This window comes from Acanthochromis polyacanthus, chromosome 10 (assembly GCF_021347895.1).
Source record: "Acanthochromis polyacanthus isolate Apoly-LR-REF ecotype Palm Island chromosome 10, KAUST_Apoly_ChrSc, whole genome shotgun sequence".
NCBI lineage: Eukaryota > Metazoa > Chordata > Actinopteri > Pomacentridae > Acanthochromis > Acanthochromis polyacanthus.
The window spans coordinates 17,089,354-17,104,991 of NC_067122.1; the positions used below are offsets into that span (position 1 = coordinate 17,089,354).

At 39.5% G+C, this 15,638-nt stretch overlaps 2 protein-coding genes across 2 annotated transcripts; one reads left to right on the forward strand and one right to left on the reverse strand.

Moving 5' to 3' along the window:
* Positions 1–3,868: 3,868 nt before the first annotated feature.
* zdhhc24 (zinc finger DHHC-type containing 24) lies at positions 3,869–9,042 on the reverse strand. The gene is made up of 3 exons (XM_022213705.2): positions 8,414–9,042; positions 6,681–6,958; positions 3,869–5,776 (listed from the first exon to the last, which is right to left on the reverse strand). The coding sequence occupies exons 1-3, from the start codon at positions 8,716–8,718 to the stop codon at positions 5,484–5,486; spliced, it is 876 nt and encodes a 291-aa protein (XP_022069397.1). The 5' UTR covers positions 8,719–9,042; the 3' UTR covers positions 3,869–5,483.
* A 307-nt stretch (positions 9,043–9,349) lies between these two features.
* Positions 9,350–15,567, forward strand: LOC110964855 (glutamic acid-rich protein-like). The gene is made up of 9 exons (XM_051954723.1): positions 9,350–11,575; positions 11,677–11,830; positions 11,996–12,079; positions 12,337–13,178; positions 13,270–13,411; positions 13,881–14,789; positions 14,859–15,008; positions 15,079–15,113; positions 15,198–15,567. Exons 4-9 carry the CDS (start codon positions 12,608–12,610, stop codon positions 15,296–15,298), a joined length of 1,908 nt encoding a protein of 635 aa, XP_051810683.1. The 5' UTR covers positions 9,350–11,575; positions 11,677–11,830; positions 11,996–12,079; positions 12,337–12,607; the 3' UTR covers positions 15,299–15,567.
* Positions 15,568–15,638: the final 71 nt, after the last annotated feature.

The following is a 15,638-nucleotide window of genomic DNA, read 5'->3' on the forward strand; positions in this document are numbered from 1 at the left end:
ACTCTCTTCAACAGTTTCGTTCAAATGCTGTATCTGCAAGTTTCTCTATCAAAATTAGATAAAAATGTGATGTTTCAATCAACAACCGTCAAATCTTAATTTTGAACTCTAAAGAGAATGACCTATACATGTGAAAAAATGTTGACACAGCCTAGTACTGATCCTCTGTTTCTACCTGATGAATAATCTCATCCCTATGCTGCAGCTCTAACTGAGCTTCTTCTATTTCGACCTGAAGAAAAACACAGCATAGCAGATCAGGAGCTGGTGCATCATTTAAAGCAACTAATGCAAACACTGGTAAGATGACTGGAGAGATAGAAATAATTAAACTACTCCAAGTAGAATTCATTGTGTTACCTCAAAGTTTTGAAGTGCAACCCCGAGCTTACTTAAGCTGATCTTGTCCTGGTCTCTTTCTTGCTGGAGGTTTTTGAGCTGAAATGGTTAGAACACAACTAAATATTGAAATGTTTTCAAATTTCAGCACCATGTAAAATGTAACTGTCAGACAACTGGCAAACAAAATCAAAACACATGTAAACAATCCAGAGTAAAGTATTTTGCGACATGAAAGTATCAGGACTACTAACCCCTTTTGGCCTGTTTCTTTCTTACTAAGCATGCATCATTACACACCTCAAATGATGCTGTAACATATGACGACTAATCAAAGCGAAACACATCTTCACCTCTGAAGTTAGCTTCTTATTTTCTTCTGTCAGTATGATGGCTTCCTTCTCCTGCATACAAACATAACAACATAGGGGGTAATTTAAACTTAAATCACTGATGAGTAAAACCAACAATAACCTGCCAAAGCATGTCTCCATACTAAGAAGCTTAAGTATTTCATTATAATGGAAAAGCAATTCTGGTGACGCACCAATTTCTGAATCTTTTTTTCTTTGGATCTATTCGCGTCAAGGTCATCAGCCATGAAAGAACTGCAAGGCTCTGCTTCAACCTGCTGTGCTTCAGCCATCATCTTCTCCAGCCTGCACACACACAGCTACAAGGTCTTAAAAATTTCTCCAACATGATCTTAACAAATGAGCAAACACAACAGTTCTCACACAACTAAAGAGAGTAATAAAGAAAAAATATGTCTACAATAACATTCAAATAGCAAAAGACAAGTTTAAAGGTACACACAAGCAATGGTACTTTGAGCTGTATGAAGTGATATGGGAATGTTTTTTTCCACATTTCAGTATAATTTTTTCCCCAAAGATGTCACAGGGAGCACAATAAACACAGCAATGTGCCAGACACCCTGTCCTGCGTTACGTACAATTTTCAACCTATGAGGGTACAAATTATGTCTATAACAAGAAAACTTTACTGTGACAAAAACAGACAGCAGGTATTAATAGTTTAGATTAATGATATTCAGCAAAAAGAAGAATGCAATCTGTTTTTCCCCCACAAACCATAAACAGGTGTCTAAGCTTTGCTTGTTCCTTCCAGCTGCTTCCAGTTTTCCCTCTGACTTTATCAAATACCTGCAGCATCAGAGAGCAGCAGGATCCATGTGTGTGTCTACAAAGCAAGAAAGCTGCACATTTCTCCATGTGGAACAATAGATCCTGTAACATCACTCAATACTTAAAATAATAAATTATTGCCATGCTGTTTACTTTCTTTCACATTAGACAGGTGGCATTTATGTAAAACGTGTCTGAATGACAAAATGTTGGTACTTTAGCTGCTTGATAAAACAAGCCATGTCCCATGTCTGAAAAAGCTGTAAGGAGTAAAGGGACCCCTCTCCATGTTGAGTAGTGACAATAATGTACAACCAACATACGCTTTAACTTGTTTGGTGAGGGCTGAATTCTCTGAGCGCAGCACGGCCATGTCATCATCTGCAAACTCCAGCCAGCGCCTCATCTCAGTATTCAGATCCTTCAGCTGACTCTGATTGTAATCCAGCTCAGCTATTTTCTCAAGCATCTCCTTTGGTGACCTGTGCATAGACACACCGCAGAAAAACTATAATATACTTCTATGTACCAAACCCAGTGTTTATTGTGTGGGTTTCCTCAGTGAGCTTTACTCACATATTTTCCGCTACAACGTTCATCCTGATGGCTGACTCCTCCCTCCTGTTGGTGACCAACCTATGATCTGTCAAAATAAACATAGAGCAGTGACATACAGCTTTAAGCATATATTAACCAATTTTGTTAGAACTTTAATGTATTTTTACTTAGGCACATGACAACTGTAGCCTACTGAACAATGTTGACAGTGTCTCACAGACAAACTCAGGTTTTGCCTAGAACTACAGATGTAGTTAACTAGCTTGTAGATTATACTTGAAGCAGAAATGTGCACAAATATTTCAGGCATTTTTATTGAGCCGCTTAATACTAATTTCTTCGACCTTTTACAAAGAATGACACTTTGGGGATGCAATGACTGTCTTGTAGTTTATGACAGAAAAACAGTGATGCTACACTGAGTTAAAACAGTACTCAAGTAATGTAGAATGGCAGTACCCCTTACTTGAAAGATAATTACTGTCAAAATTAATGCTACATTGGTCGATAAATATATACTTATATGAGAAAAGTCTATTTTAACATCAGCTTTGATGCTACTTAAATGTGCTAACAGTGAGTACCAACACAGCGGTAGTTCAGCCACCTAATTAACTCAAAAGGAAGCGGTCTGAAATACTACCGTCTAACGTATAGTAATACATTCTTGTGTATTTAAAGCTGAACACCAATTTTTACATCCAGTAACTTTGAGTTACACAAAGAAAAACGAGTGCTAACACTTCTTATGCTAACGCTAAACTACAACGCAACTATTCACAACTAGCGTTACTAACGTTAACGGTTTTTCAGTTAGCATTAGCTAAGCTAAATCACGGAACAGTCAAAAACGACCCAAATGTTTCGATAATTCACTCGTAACATTGCTCCATATGTAGCGGCTCCCTGAAGTTACTGATAACACTTGTAGAAATGAACATATAAAAGCCTTACTATCAAGTAATGCTGAATTGCAGCTGGCTGTTAGCACTGCAACAGCTACGTTGTAGAGCTAGCTGCCAGGTTGCCCAGCAGCCGTTGGTTCAGTTTAAATGTTCACTGGTGAAAACAAGAGATTAACCGATGTTACATTTATGACTCCGACATGAACTGTGAAAATGCTACTATCAGATAAATATAATAGGTTCAAACAGAGTGGTTTCTCACAATAAAGTCACTGTAGGAAATAGAGCAATGACTTATTCATTCATACATTCAATCTGTTTTGGAGTAAGTCATTTCAAGTTCAGTATTTCCATCAATTTAACAGATTGTATCCACCTCATACAATATAATGATATAAATTAAATAAATAAATATAATATTTACTGACCCTGCTTAAATACCGTCTCCTTGCATTGAGAATTGTAATTAAGTTTTGACTGCTCACTTCAGCTGTAATTCTTTCTAAAAGACATAATTATTTCATTTGACTAATCTCACATACACAAGCCAACATTTTCAAGATCACTCCCCAAATGTTGGTGCTAATTGTATTACTACAAAGATATGTTGAAAGGAGTTACTGAAATGTAATGTGTTATTTGCTTTCATTTCTCAAAGTGTTTATATGTAATGCACCGTTCCCCCCAACATTTTGGAAAAAACTATACAAAGAAAAATATAGAAAAAAAATCCTTCTGACTGTATTAGGCACATTGATCATATTTCAAAAAACTTTGTAGTGGATCCTCTCTTCATCAACCTCTAAAGACATCACATAGTCTAAGAATTGGTACCTTCCTGCAAATTAACAATGTAATTGTGAATTAGATTTTACTGTTTTTTCACAAGCATGTGTGTTTGAAATGATTTAAAATACAGAAATTCAAACTCAGATTTAATCATTTCAATACAGGTTACACCACAACAGTTTCAAGGGTGCAAAAGTCACAATAAAAAAAATTATATTTTCAGCGAGCTGGTACTTCCCTTCATACAATTTATCCAAACACTTTTAAATTACAAAATCAAACAATAAATGATGGGACCCATAAGAAACGCCATTGAAAAAGGAATTAAGCAGACATATATGATAAGCAAAACAACCAATACACTTGCTAATAATATTTTTGGTAATAATGTAAATTTATTGGCAAGTAAAAGCACCAGTCAAACAGAGGCTTGAAATTTTCACAACACTTTAAGGCCAGGAGAGTTAAAAACAAAGCAAAAGGTGCAGAAGAGTAAAATAAGGACTGTTGTGAGGTAATTCCAGATTGCATCAAGTGTTGTATCATATTCTGGATTGAAGCAGATGACAACATGAAACACGCTTAAAAGTAGTCCGGTAAACTGCTACAGGAACACCTCAGAAAAACAAATAAACTTTAAAATCTTTGGAAAAACATTTTGCTGTATTTTTGATTAATTTAACTGGAAGGTACAGTCTGACAGTATTAGTATTGTATCAAATGAATTGCATAAAATAGTTCAGTATTTATATTATGTTAGGACACAGATGTTGCTATGGACTGAAACAGAGACAAAGTAATATGACACATGGAGAAAGACTGTTCATATATCATGTCAAAGGACAGATTTGAAATACTGTATTTACTAAATGACTTTACATTAGTCTGTAAACTGCAACACCACATTTCACGCCATGTACTGTGTTTTTCTGTTGTTTGCTTTCTTTAGGGCTTACATGTGTGTTGCCCTGCAGGTGTTAAGACATCATTGTGAACCTCATCTCTGTGCTCTCACTGTTCCATCTGGCACACTGACTACCAGTGAAAAGGTCAGTGTCATAAACTCAGCTGGAGCTCAGGAGTGGATGCAGAGAAGTGAAAAACATAAGCACATCGTGGTCCTAGCAAGTAATACACAACAGCAAATAGGAAGTTAATGACTGTGTACTTTGTGATAATCCTGTGGTCCAATCAGGAACAGTGCAAGCCACAGTTGTGTGACTTTGAGATTCAGGCAGCATAAGTGCATGGGAAACATACAAACAATTAGCCATTATCACCACTCCATTTACCCCCATTCCCCTAGGAGTCACTGTCAGGGATTGCGATAGTTTATTAATAAGGATTTTTAACTTCTACATTTTTTATGATCAATAAAATACATTCATTCAGTATTTTTTTTAAAAACATATATTTTCAGTGCTCAGTATTTCAAAGGATCACAGTTGATTTCTGTGTTAGCTGAGGCCTGCCTCAATGAGGGTACAGATTGCCTCTAGGTCAAGATCAATGTACCTTCAAAAGAAGACCCTTAATTTCTCAATGTGTCAGCACAGCAAAAGGCTACAGAAAGGACACCAGTTGACGGTTATAACCAGCAACATCTGAAGCAACCACACGCTATTCTAGCTTCTTCCCATCCCAAGCCACCTCTTCAGAAACTGAGGTGATATTCCCTACTGCTGCTACTCATTAACCATCACCACTGAAGTAAGGGCACGTGGCCTGTTCCGACTGTCAGCTGTTACCGGGAGGGTTCCAGGGATCCTGTGACCTCGAAGTGTATCCCATCTCCGGGTACTGGTGATGGGATGAGCGGGGAGAGCCAGCAGAGGTACCAGCGAATGCCCAGAGTGTGACGCAGGTTGCCTAGGAGTCCCAGGCTGTAGGGTCGGCGGGATGAGTACCACTCCCTGGTGGTCTGACCCCGAAACAGCAGGAAGAGATGGAAGAAGAAGAAAGCGGAGACCAGCAGAAACCCCACCACGCATGTGTCAGCGATGAAGGCGAAGGCAAAGGCACGTGCTGAAACCTGGCCTGAGGAGAAAAGAACAGCGGTGCCGATTAAATATATGAAACCAGGCTCAAGACAATTTAGAGCTTGACAATGACGTCTGGGATCTCTCTCATTTTCACATTCTCTTTTCACGTTAAAATTTACAGAGAACTTAGGGAAAAGTAATCCATAGTGTTTATAACATACATCCTTGCTATTATATAGATTATTTGTGTATGTGATGGCATATTTTGAAGTTTCTGGAAATTATTCATAAGAGTGTATATTTAATTGGATTGCTTGTCTCCAACATTGAAAATGTCCTCAATTGTCATTATTCAACATCCCTCTTTTGAATTAGTGATACTGCCAACATCTTGAAAAACCAGCTGGTCAATAACAGTTTGGTTCTCGAACATTGAGGGATATAATGGAGAGCGCAGACATCTCATACTGAAAGTTTTATAACTAATAAGGGCGATATCTAAACTTTATTTTATTTATTTATTTATTTATCTAGCATTATGTGAAACAATTAGTCAATTCATTACAGAAAGTCAACTCACAACTGTTCGTATTCACTATATCAGTCAAAACAAGCCACACATTTGATTTGTTTAGCTTGTCTATTGGGAGGATTTATGTCTTTTCCTTGTTTTGTATTCTTGAATATTAAAAAATAGATATATAGTTGCAGGATTATATAAAACACTGCACATGTCAAAACCAAAAACGGCTTTAAATGCTTTACACTGACAGTGGTCACAGGTTTCTGATCAACTTTCTTCCATCTAACAGATGTAGATCCTGTGTAAGAGCTCAGTCAAATATAAAACAGATCAAGATTAAAGGAAAAAAGCTGTGTCTCATATCAGCAACTCTTCCTAACAATAATGAACACAGCTACAAGGAATAGCAGCATAATGGATCGTAACCAGATTGTACCTGAAACAAGCATGATCCAGGGTATGAGCAGCAGCAGGACGCTGTGCACCGTCACGCCCTCCTTCAGTATGACGATGAAGACCTCTGCATTCATCAGCGTGGCGTAAAGGAGCCCCGACCACATGAACAACAGGCAGCTCAGGAAGTAGCGGTAATTGCGGAAGCCCACGCACTGGCCGAAAAAGACGCAGTGGTGGTCCCGCCGAAGCACACACACCTTACAGTCATAGCAGTGGGAGCAGCGTGGAGGAGTGTGTGTCTCGCAGGTATAACAATACCTGTGTGGGGGGAAAAAAAGAGAGAGAAAACACTCTTAGTTATGGTTGGAGATGTTCCTGAACAACATTTCACAGATGACATTGGCTACCATTAACTTACTTCATTCATCTGAATGGGTCTGCAGAAATAATTGACATGAAATCCACTCTTGGGACAAGTGGAAAATAAATATACATTAAGAAACGTCTACGACAGAGAATCAAGTTTCTTTGGTGTGGCTTAAGTTTGGTGTGTATTTAAGTTTCTTATTGTCATAATTTCCCATTTAATAAATGTCAAAAAATCCATCAGCTGGTTTAGTGGTTAATAAACACTGTCTTTTCTCCTAATATATATGGAAAGTTATTGTAGTACATTTCCAATTTCCCCCCCCAATGTTTCCATAGCTGCAAAATGGGATTTACAGTGAATTAATCACATCAGTGGTTCATTAAGATACTCCTTTGAATGCAGTGCACACTACCTATTGCTGGTCATGTTAAAATTGCTTTTGTATTAGGCCATATAAATAATTCTCACATAGAATCATACACTGAATATTATTGTATATATGTGTATTTTTTTTTACCATTACCAACTACTGTCTTGTATGAATTGCTAGAAGAAAATCTGACTGGATCCAGTTCACTTTAAATGTGCTATTATAACTGTACTATCTATTTGCAGTGGTTTCTGGTCTCTCGTAGATACTACTATCCACGTAACCATACGCAATATCTCTTTTTCTTTGTCCTGACAATTTCTAAAGTGGTTGGACACAAGCTGTTTTAATACAAAGCCCCTTTCAGTTGGAAGAACCTCTCTCTGTTTCTTAAATCTACTATTTCTTTTTGCTCCTTCTTTACTTTCTCATCTCCAAACAACCTGCTCATGCTTTTAATTTGAATGTACTCCCATTTTTTTAAGTTGGTTGTGCTACAAGGGATTTAAAATCAACTGCTTCAGTTGCTCTCTACGATGATGTAATTGATGTACTATTTGGGTCTTTGTAACTGATTTTTCTTTTACAATAGCAAATATCTGGGTGTGTGGGTAGAGAGGATGAGTGAGCTGTCTGTATTTGTAGTGTATGTTATATAATGTTGTGTATTTGTGTTTTTAGGACACATTATAAATGTGATGTTACATCTCAAGCACCTACCTTAAAAATAAATTTAAATGGCCAAGATGACATAGTGTCCTCTGCTAGTTCATTTCAGCTGATTTTCTATTGAAGCTGCTCCAAGTCTGACTGCAGGAAATTTCTTTTTTAACTATTCAAGCTTTCCCTTAATACTATAAAGCATGCACAACTATGACAGAAATCAATTCTATACAGACTTCATGAGGTACATTAAACACATACGTAGCAGTGTCCACACACTTTTGGCCATATATGTTTATGCATTTACTAAACAGCCTGCTGTATTTGAAGTCTTAAAGCTTAAATCTAATGGCAGCTGCTTCTTCCTTACCTCCAGCCCTGCCCTAAGCCGTCCCCTCCCAGGAACACCCCTCTGATGCTGGGGCTGGTTTTCAGGAAGAGCAGGGCGTTCCAGCAGATGTTTCCTAGCATGAAGTACTGAGCGAGCAGGTGAACCATCTTCCACCACGAGGACCACACCGTCTTCTTCTGGTCCGCCTCCAGTGGAGCCTCGACCAGCACCAGGTAGCTCACCTCCCCGGTGATGGAGAAGACCAGGAAGGTGTTGAGGGCCACGGGCAGGTGCTGACACAGCCTCTCCACCCTGCCGAACACTTTAGCGGCGAAACTCGTCATGTTTCGTGCCCGTCCACCTCGTCCTGATGTTTGAATTACAACTCAAAACACGAGCAGTGGAGGGAGCGGTTTGACAGGCGCACAGCGGTGACGGCTGGCTAGCTTAGTTAGCCGAAAAACCGTCCATTATCCGCCCGTGTGAAGTTTCATCAACCGTATGAATTATTAATAATATCTATAATATCTTCCGGACAGATTACTGTAGTGTAAGAGATGAAATGTAACGCCTCCGGTCTCTTCTCTCACTGCCTCGAACTGAGCTACTGGACGAAATCACGGTTGCTAGCCGGTGTTACATAAAAATACTTCCGCATTGAAACAAGACACTCGTATTCCGCCCCTGATATCCCATGCGAGGAAATGCTATTCAGCTCATTCTGTCAAGTCGGCCTTTTTTGTACATACTGGAGCGAATGGTGATTTTTAAAATTCATTTATTTTTTTAATACATCCTCATCATCTGTGCTGCTGCTGCTGCTTCACTGTATTTTGTCCCCATTAACCAACACTCAGCTCTTTCAGTTCAATTCAGTTCAGTTCAGTTCAGTTCAATTCAATTCAATTCAATTCAATTCGGTATGCTTTATTGGCATGAACATTTCTGGTCAGCATTATCGCCAAAGCATCAAAGATTTTATAAATAATAGAGGAAAAATGAGGTGAGAAAATGACAAGGGGAAAAAAACACAAATTATTAAGAGCAATAAGGAAATAATTCAATTACAATAGACCCTTTATTTGTTTACAAACATTGTGACGCTTTTTGTGGGCGGGGCTTATGCTGGAGGCAAAAGTGGAGCGAGAAGTCGAGCGGGACTGGGAGTATATAGTTTGCGCTGCAAACTCGAGCATTTTTAACCCGTTAAACCTCAGTGCACCGCCGGCGGTACACTTACTAATTTGCATAGGAATTTAAAGAATGTCCGAAGGCTGCAAACACGATTATATAAACACTATACGCCGATGGAAAGCTTAGATTCTCCTGAATCCGCCGGTATAAACCACTTTCAGATGTGATTACCACAGCGGGTAATATAAACACATTTGTCCGACAAACAACGAATATCCATCCATCCTTTCTCTGTACACGGCTTTAACGTACACAGCGCGACTCACATTTCCGGGTTCATTATTACACACAGATGAAAATATTCCACAAAAAACCAAACCTTGGACATCCAAACGACACAAGCCAGTAAACTATTTTGTCCAAAACATGTCCTGAAGTCGGTATATAATCCACGAATCGGTCGTTTTCAAGGAAATGCACCTCGCGATGCGCGTCCAATATTCCCTGTATTTCTCGTCATATTTTTTATTTACAAATAGAATATTAGCGATTTTTTTGTACTGAAAATGGCTGGAATTGACTGCAGCTGATCGTCTCTGTCCAGTCTTTTCGCCTCAGTGCATTTAACCACAACTGTCTTCGTTCCCTCTGAGCACGAGTGTTCGGTGGAATCCTATAAAACTTTAATTTGCGTTCGCCAATGTCATTCCTCCTATTCTGGCATCCAAAAACAGCAGGACGACATTTTAGAAAATTTGATAGAGCCTAGTTCTTCAGTCTTTCGCCTTTCGGTCACGGCCGCGGGCTTCCTCTTTTGCCTCCAGCTAAAGCTGTGACGTCATTCGTGACGTGGATCATTAAAGGGTCTATATAGTAATAGGGAAAATCAATAAAATCATTTTAAAAATGAAAATGCAAATATTTGTATAGTAGGCGATGTGAACAATAATTGTTTGAAGATCACTGTTAAAATTGTTAAAAATGCTGTTCTAATTGTTTTTCCTGTATAGAGAGGGTGAGGAGACAAAGCCAGAAACAGCAAGAACAATAGAAAATTTTGATCCCCTAAAAATATCTAATGCAGAGCGAAAAAATAGTGAACAACTGATAAATCTTACTTTGTTATTAAAATAAACTTCCTGTGTATGTCACACTGTAATCTGAAGTTGAAAATGCTAACCTAAAGTGCTTCAGTTTGAAATGCCTGTTTGTTTTATGATATGAATTGAGCATCAGATGAATTAAAGTGGTGCCTGCTGCACTCTTCCACGAATCAGATATTAGGAAGAAATAAATTTTGATTTTGTGGTAATGAACTGACATATTAAAGGTTTTCAGTCATTTAAATGACAGGGCCACAGTATACATAAATAGCTGTGTCAGTCACTTTGTAACCTGTCTGACAGTAATGTTGCTCTCACTGCTGTATAAGCCCATTACCATACCCACATCTGTGGACTGGCAGCATGTCTCTGGTCCCTCCCCCTCTAAGCGTAGCCTTTAATCCCTGATAATCTCTGCATCTACTGAAAGTCTGCAGTCATGGCTGCACCGAAGGAAAATTTACTGTCTCTTGGGCATCTGACCAGCACCAAACAAAGAGAGCACTCCACAATGAAGAGGTAAGACAAGTGAATGCTGCTAATGAATGAATGAAGTGACATATACAGAGTTCATACTTTTGCAGTCTTTAAAATGCCAAAGGAGACATTCACTAAAAACATGGTGGAATTACTGCAATGTACTTGTATACATGGGGATTTGTATTGTGTGGGTAGAACGTGTTTTAGGTTTTTATTACCTTTTTATATGGAAACTTCAGTAAGCAATAGCTAGACTAGGTGCTACTTTTATGGGAGAATCTAACAAACAAATGCTATCATGTCAGCTGGAAAGTTCAGCTTTGTTAGCTCTGGGTTGTATGAAGGTGATGAAAGTAGTGGAGAGATTGTGTTTGGTTACTGTCATTTGGTGTTATAAAAAAAAAACTTTGTGTGTCTCTTACAGTGTCAACAGACCAATGTTGGTGCAAACTGACTTTTCAACTCTTCAGAGCCAACAACATCTGTAAGTGTAAAGAGAAAATGCAACAACATGCTGACATGGTGATATGCTGTGTACTTTACAATGGTGTAAATGCCTTTTATCTCTTTGTGCATTTCCTTCAGTAAAAAGATAAACCTGCAGCAGCGCTGGCAGGAGCTGAAGGAGAGAGAGTGTGCAGCACAACAACACAACAGGCAGTTGCTGTTGCAGTTTGAGAAAGCTCAGGACACACTGAAAGAGATGCTGGTCCGCAACGCTGCCATGAAGACTATTCGGGTACACAGATATATAAAAATACTCATAATGCACTGGAAGAATTTAGAAAATAGTGTAGAAAAGGAATCCTGGCGACTGTGTAGGTTGTAAAAACACTTCTATTTTCCTCTGTGCTTTGTAAAGCTCTGGTGCGAAACCTGCCAGTGTGACCTTTGACCCCTACAGGTGGAGTATGAGAAGTACCTGGTGGAGAGCTCCCCCCGCTGGCAGAAACAACTCGAGGAGAAAACACAGACTGCTCAGAAGAAGGTACAATCAATGCACATTATGCAGTGTCAATTTGCCCTCTACCTCCCCCCAAAATTTTGTATCTAAAACACATTTTACTAGAGAAATCAAAATATCCACCTTAAGAGACTGAAAAAACTGCATTTTCTGCTTTGCTAATCATACATCATAATTATTTTTGATGTATAAATTTTTACCTCAGTTCTCATGATTATCATCTCAAAAATATGTCTGAGAACTTATCATTCATGTTGTTGACACTTATGTTGTCCTGCTAGTGTCTTCAGCAGAGGATGGAAGACTGTTTGAGGTCTTATCGAAAGATAACAGAAGACGAACTAATGACAAAATCCTCTGCAAACCAACCTTTACTTTCACAAGGTTTGTTCTCTTTATCGCTTATTTTAAGAAAAAGGATATTGTTACCTTCCTTCTTTCATATTCATGGTGTGTTCCACACTGGGAAATCCAGGAATCTGACAGGTAACATGGAGGACCTCAACAGTTTTCCTTTTCAGGAATGTACCGATTTATGGAAAACGTATTATCATGCATTTGTATCTCCTATCTAATATGTATCTATTTATAGGTGCTACTAAGAGGCCACAAAAAATTGCTGCGCCTCAATCGCACTCTAGCCAAGAGTACTCAAACTACAACCAAGATGGCTTCGCTCATCTTCCCTACTCACAGTCCTCCCCTCTGACCCACTCTCAATCCCATACAGGTAGGTTTCCTATCAGAGTGCCCTTTCAGCCCCACACTTCCTCTCAAGTGCCCCCGTCTTTCCTCCAACATCCTCACCCATTTCCGCTCCATCACCTCACCCCCACGCCTGGTCATCATCATCATCATCATCATCCCTGGCTCAGGCAGGATCCACCGGGATGGGCTTCCCCACAGCCCGACTACCCCTGGTCCTGGTCTGCTGGAGCAGCTGGGATCCCCTCAGGTCCCGAGGCCCTGTGGGGGCAGATCTACATGGAGGAGCCTCCTCCTGAGTCGAGGGTTTCACAGACTGTTGGGGAGGATAAGACAAGCAGAGTGCCAAGCTCAAAGGCAGAGAGAAGTGGTGGAAGCAGGAGCAGCCATTTGTCCCAGGAGCTGGACGTTAAACCAGGTGGGAAGACGAGCATTGATCTCACGTAACTGTGAATCTATTGGATTTACTCTCTTTAGTTAACTGTAAGTTGTGCACATTCTGTGTCCAGTTCGTCTGTCCAGTGGTCAGGCAGAGAGCAGTGAGAGCGGCAGAGACTCCAGTCTGGCCAGCAGACAGACAAGGAAGAGGAGGGAGAAGAGAGGAAGAACACAGCGTAGCTCCTCAGACAGAGAAAGATGCAGCTCTCAGGAGTAAGTCATTTTCTTCACAGATTTTTTTGAATCTCACCAACACCACATACACACATTTCCTTCCTATACGTTGCATAAGCCATGCAAACACATCTTTTTGTTATCTACCAGTTTATTTGGCTACTTCTGCTGCTATTCTGGGTTGTGCGCACATTTCTAAGAGATGTTTATTTTACATTTTTTTCACTAATTTGTCAAAATAGCTCCAAACAAGATGTGTTTCGAAAGAGAGCAGAGGGATAACATGATGGGAATCAAAGTGGAGCACCTTTTAAAAAAACATTGTCTACTTGAAGCCACTTGAGGCTACATACATTTCCTCTTTAAGTTATCTTGAAATTTTTAACTGTAATATACCCACAGCAGAGAAGAGCACAATGTACCTGAGCCAAACAGCAATAGTCTCTTCTCACATAGTTTCTACAATCCTGAAGAGGCAAAAAATCTTTCAAATCTATTTCTCTTTCAGGTCTTCCAGTGCTATTGTCATTGCCTCAGCCGCAGTGGCACAAAGTTCAGAAAGTGATGCCTCACCAGAGAAAGACTGCAATAGCAGCAGCAGTAGGACAAGGAGAGGTGGAGGGCTCACTGTTGGATCACCAAGATCTGAGAAGATGGCAAAGGAAAGGACCAGCAGCAAAGGAGATGATTCAGAGAGTCAGCATACTGGTGAAGAGCTGGGAAGTTCAAATGAGGAGTCCAAAAGGGAACATCTGGGGAATCAAAGTCACAATGACAAATCAGAGAGCTGTAAAGAGGAGTCGGGTTCCCAGAGAGACGAGGAATCAAGGAGCGAGAGTGTAAAGACTGAAAATGGAAATGCAGATGAAAATGAAAAGGAGAGCAGCAGGTCTGAGGAAAGCAGCACAGAGGAACAGGACAAAGGAGAGGAAAAGAAAATTCTGGTTGCTGGAGAAGATGATGGAGATGAAGCGAGCAGCCAGAGAGATGAGCAACAAGAAGACAGAAATATGGAGGGAGATGATGAGCAGGTTTGTGCCAGAAACAATACAACAGAAGAAGACGCAGCAGAGGAGGAGATGGGGGATCAGGGGGCCGATGAAGAGTCAGACAGTTTGAAGAAAAAAGATGAGGAGAACATAAAACAGGATTCTACCTCTTCCTCTCAAGATGAAGAAGAGGAGGATGAAAGTGAAGGTAGTGAGGATAAAATAGAAGAGGACAAAGAGGAATCAGATGAAGAGGAGGATGAGGATGGAAGTGAAGGTATTGAGGACAGTGTAGGAGAGGATGAGGAGGGATCAAATAAAGAGGAAGAAGGGGAGAGTGAGGATGAAGAGGAGCACAGGAGGGATGAAGAAGGAAAAACAGAGGACAGAGATTCAGACGACAGCATCATCTGCCCACAGGAAAAGAGGTAAGATGACAGAGGAATTAAATAATATTCTACATAATGCCACCTGATTTACGCAGTTCTTTTTTTTAGGTCAATACAGGTGCAGGTTATTCCTGAAGAAGCAGCCGAGGTTGATGAGGAGGAAGAGGATAAGAGTGAAACAGGATCCAGTAATGACTCAAATGAATTCAGCGACGAGGATATTGAGGATCTCCTTGCACCTCAGGAGCAAACAAAGGAGTAAGTACTGTTTTTTTGTTTTTCTATTGGCACATATTAGATCATGAAATAGAAATGTTTTTTCTTTTAGAGAAAAAGACCCAAAAGCTGAGGAGAAGCCCAAAGGTACAGTATCATCATTCATTACAATCATAAGGTGACAAGAACACAGAAAATGTGCCGTAGATTTTGACTCTGACTGTTTTCCAGCGTTTCCTGACAGTATGAAGATTTTTCAAGTGGAGCGAGACACATCATCAAAGACAAATCACCCAAATAACTCTGATGACTTTGATGACTTTTATGACTAAATCTGTAACTACCTAAGCTCGAGATTGAAGGACAAAAACCTACCTCGGTTTCCTAGAATATAACTTCAGAGTAATATATTTTATTATATAATAAAACCATATATGAAGAAAGAAACAGCAGTGTGTGGTTTGCTATGCTTTTTAGGCCTTTTAGTTGGGTATGATTATATCATCTCTATAAGGATGTCAGCTTTTCACTCCATGATTAAAATACTATTATTGCAGTATCTCTAAAAAAAATCTGAAAAATAAAAATGCTACCAGTTAAATTCATCTTTAACTTTGTTTATTGTGTGTTTTGTCTCTTTTGGCGCCAATATTCAGATACCAAAATTAACAT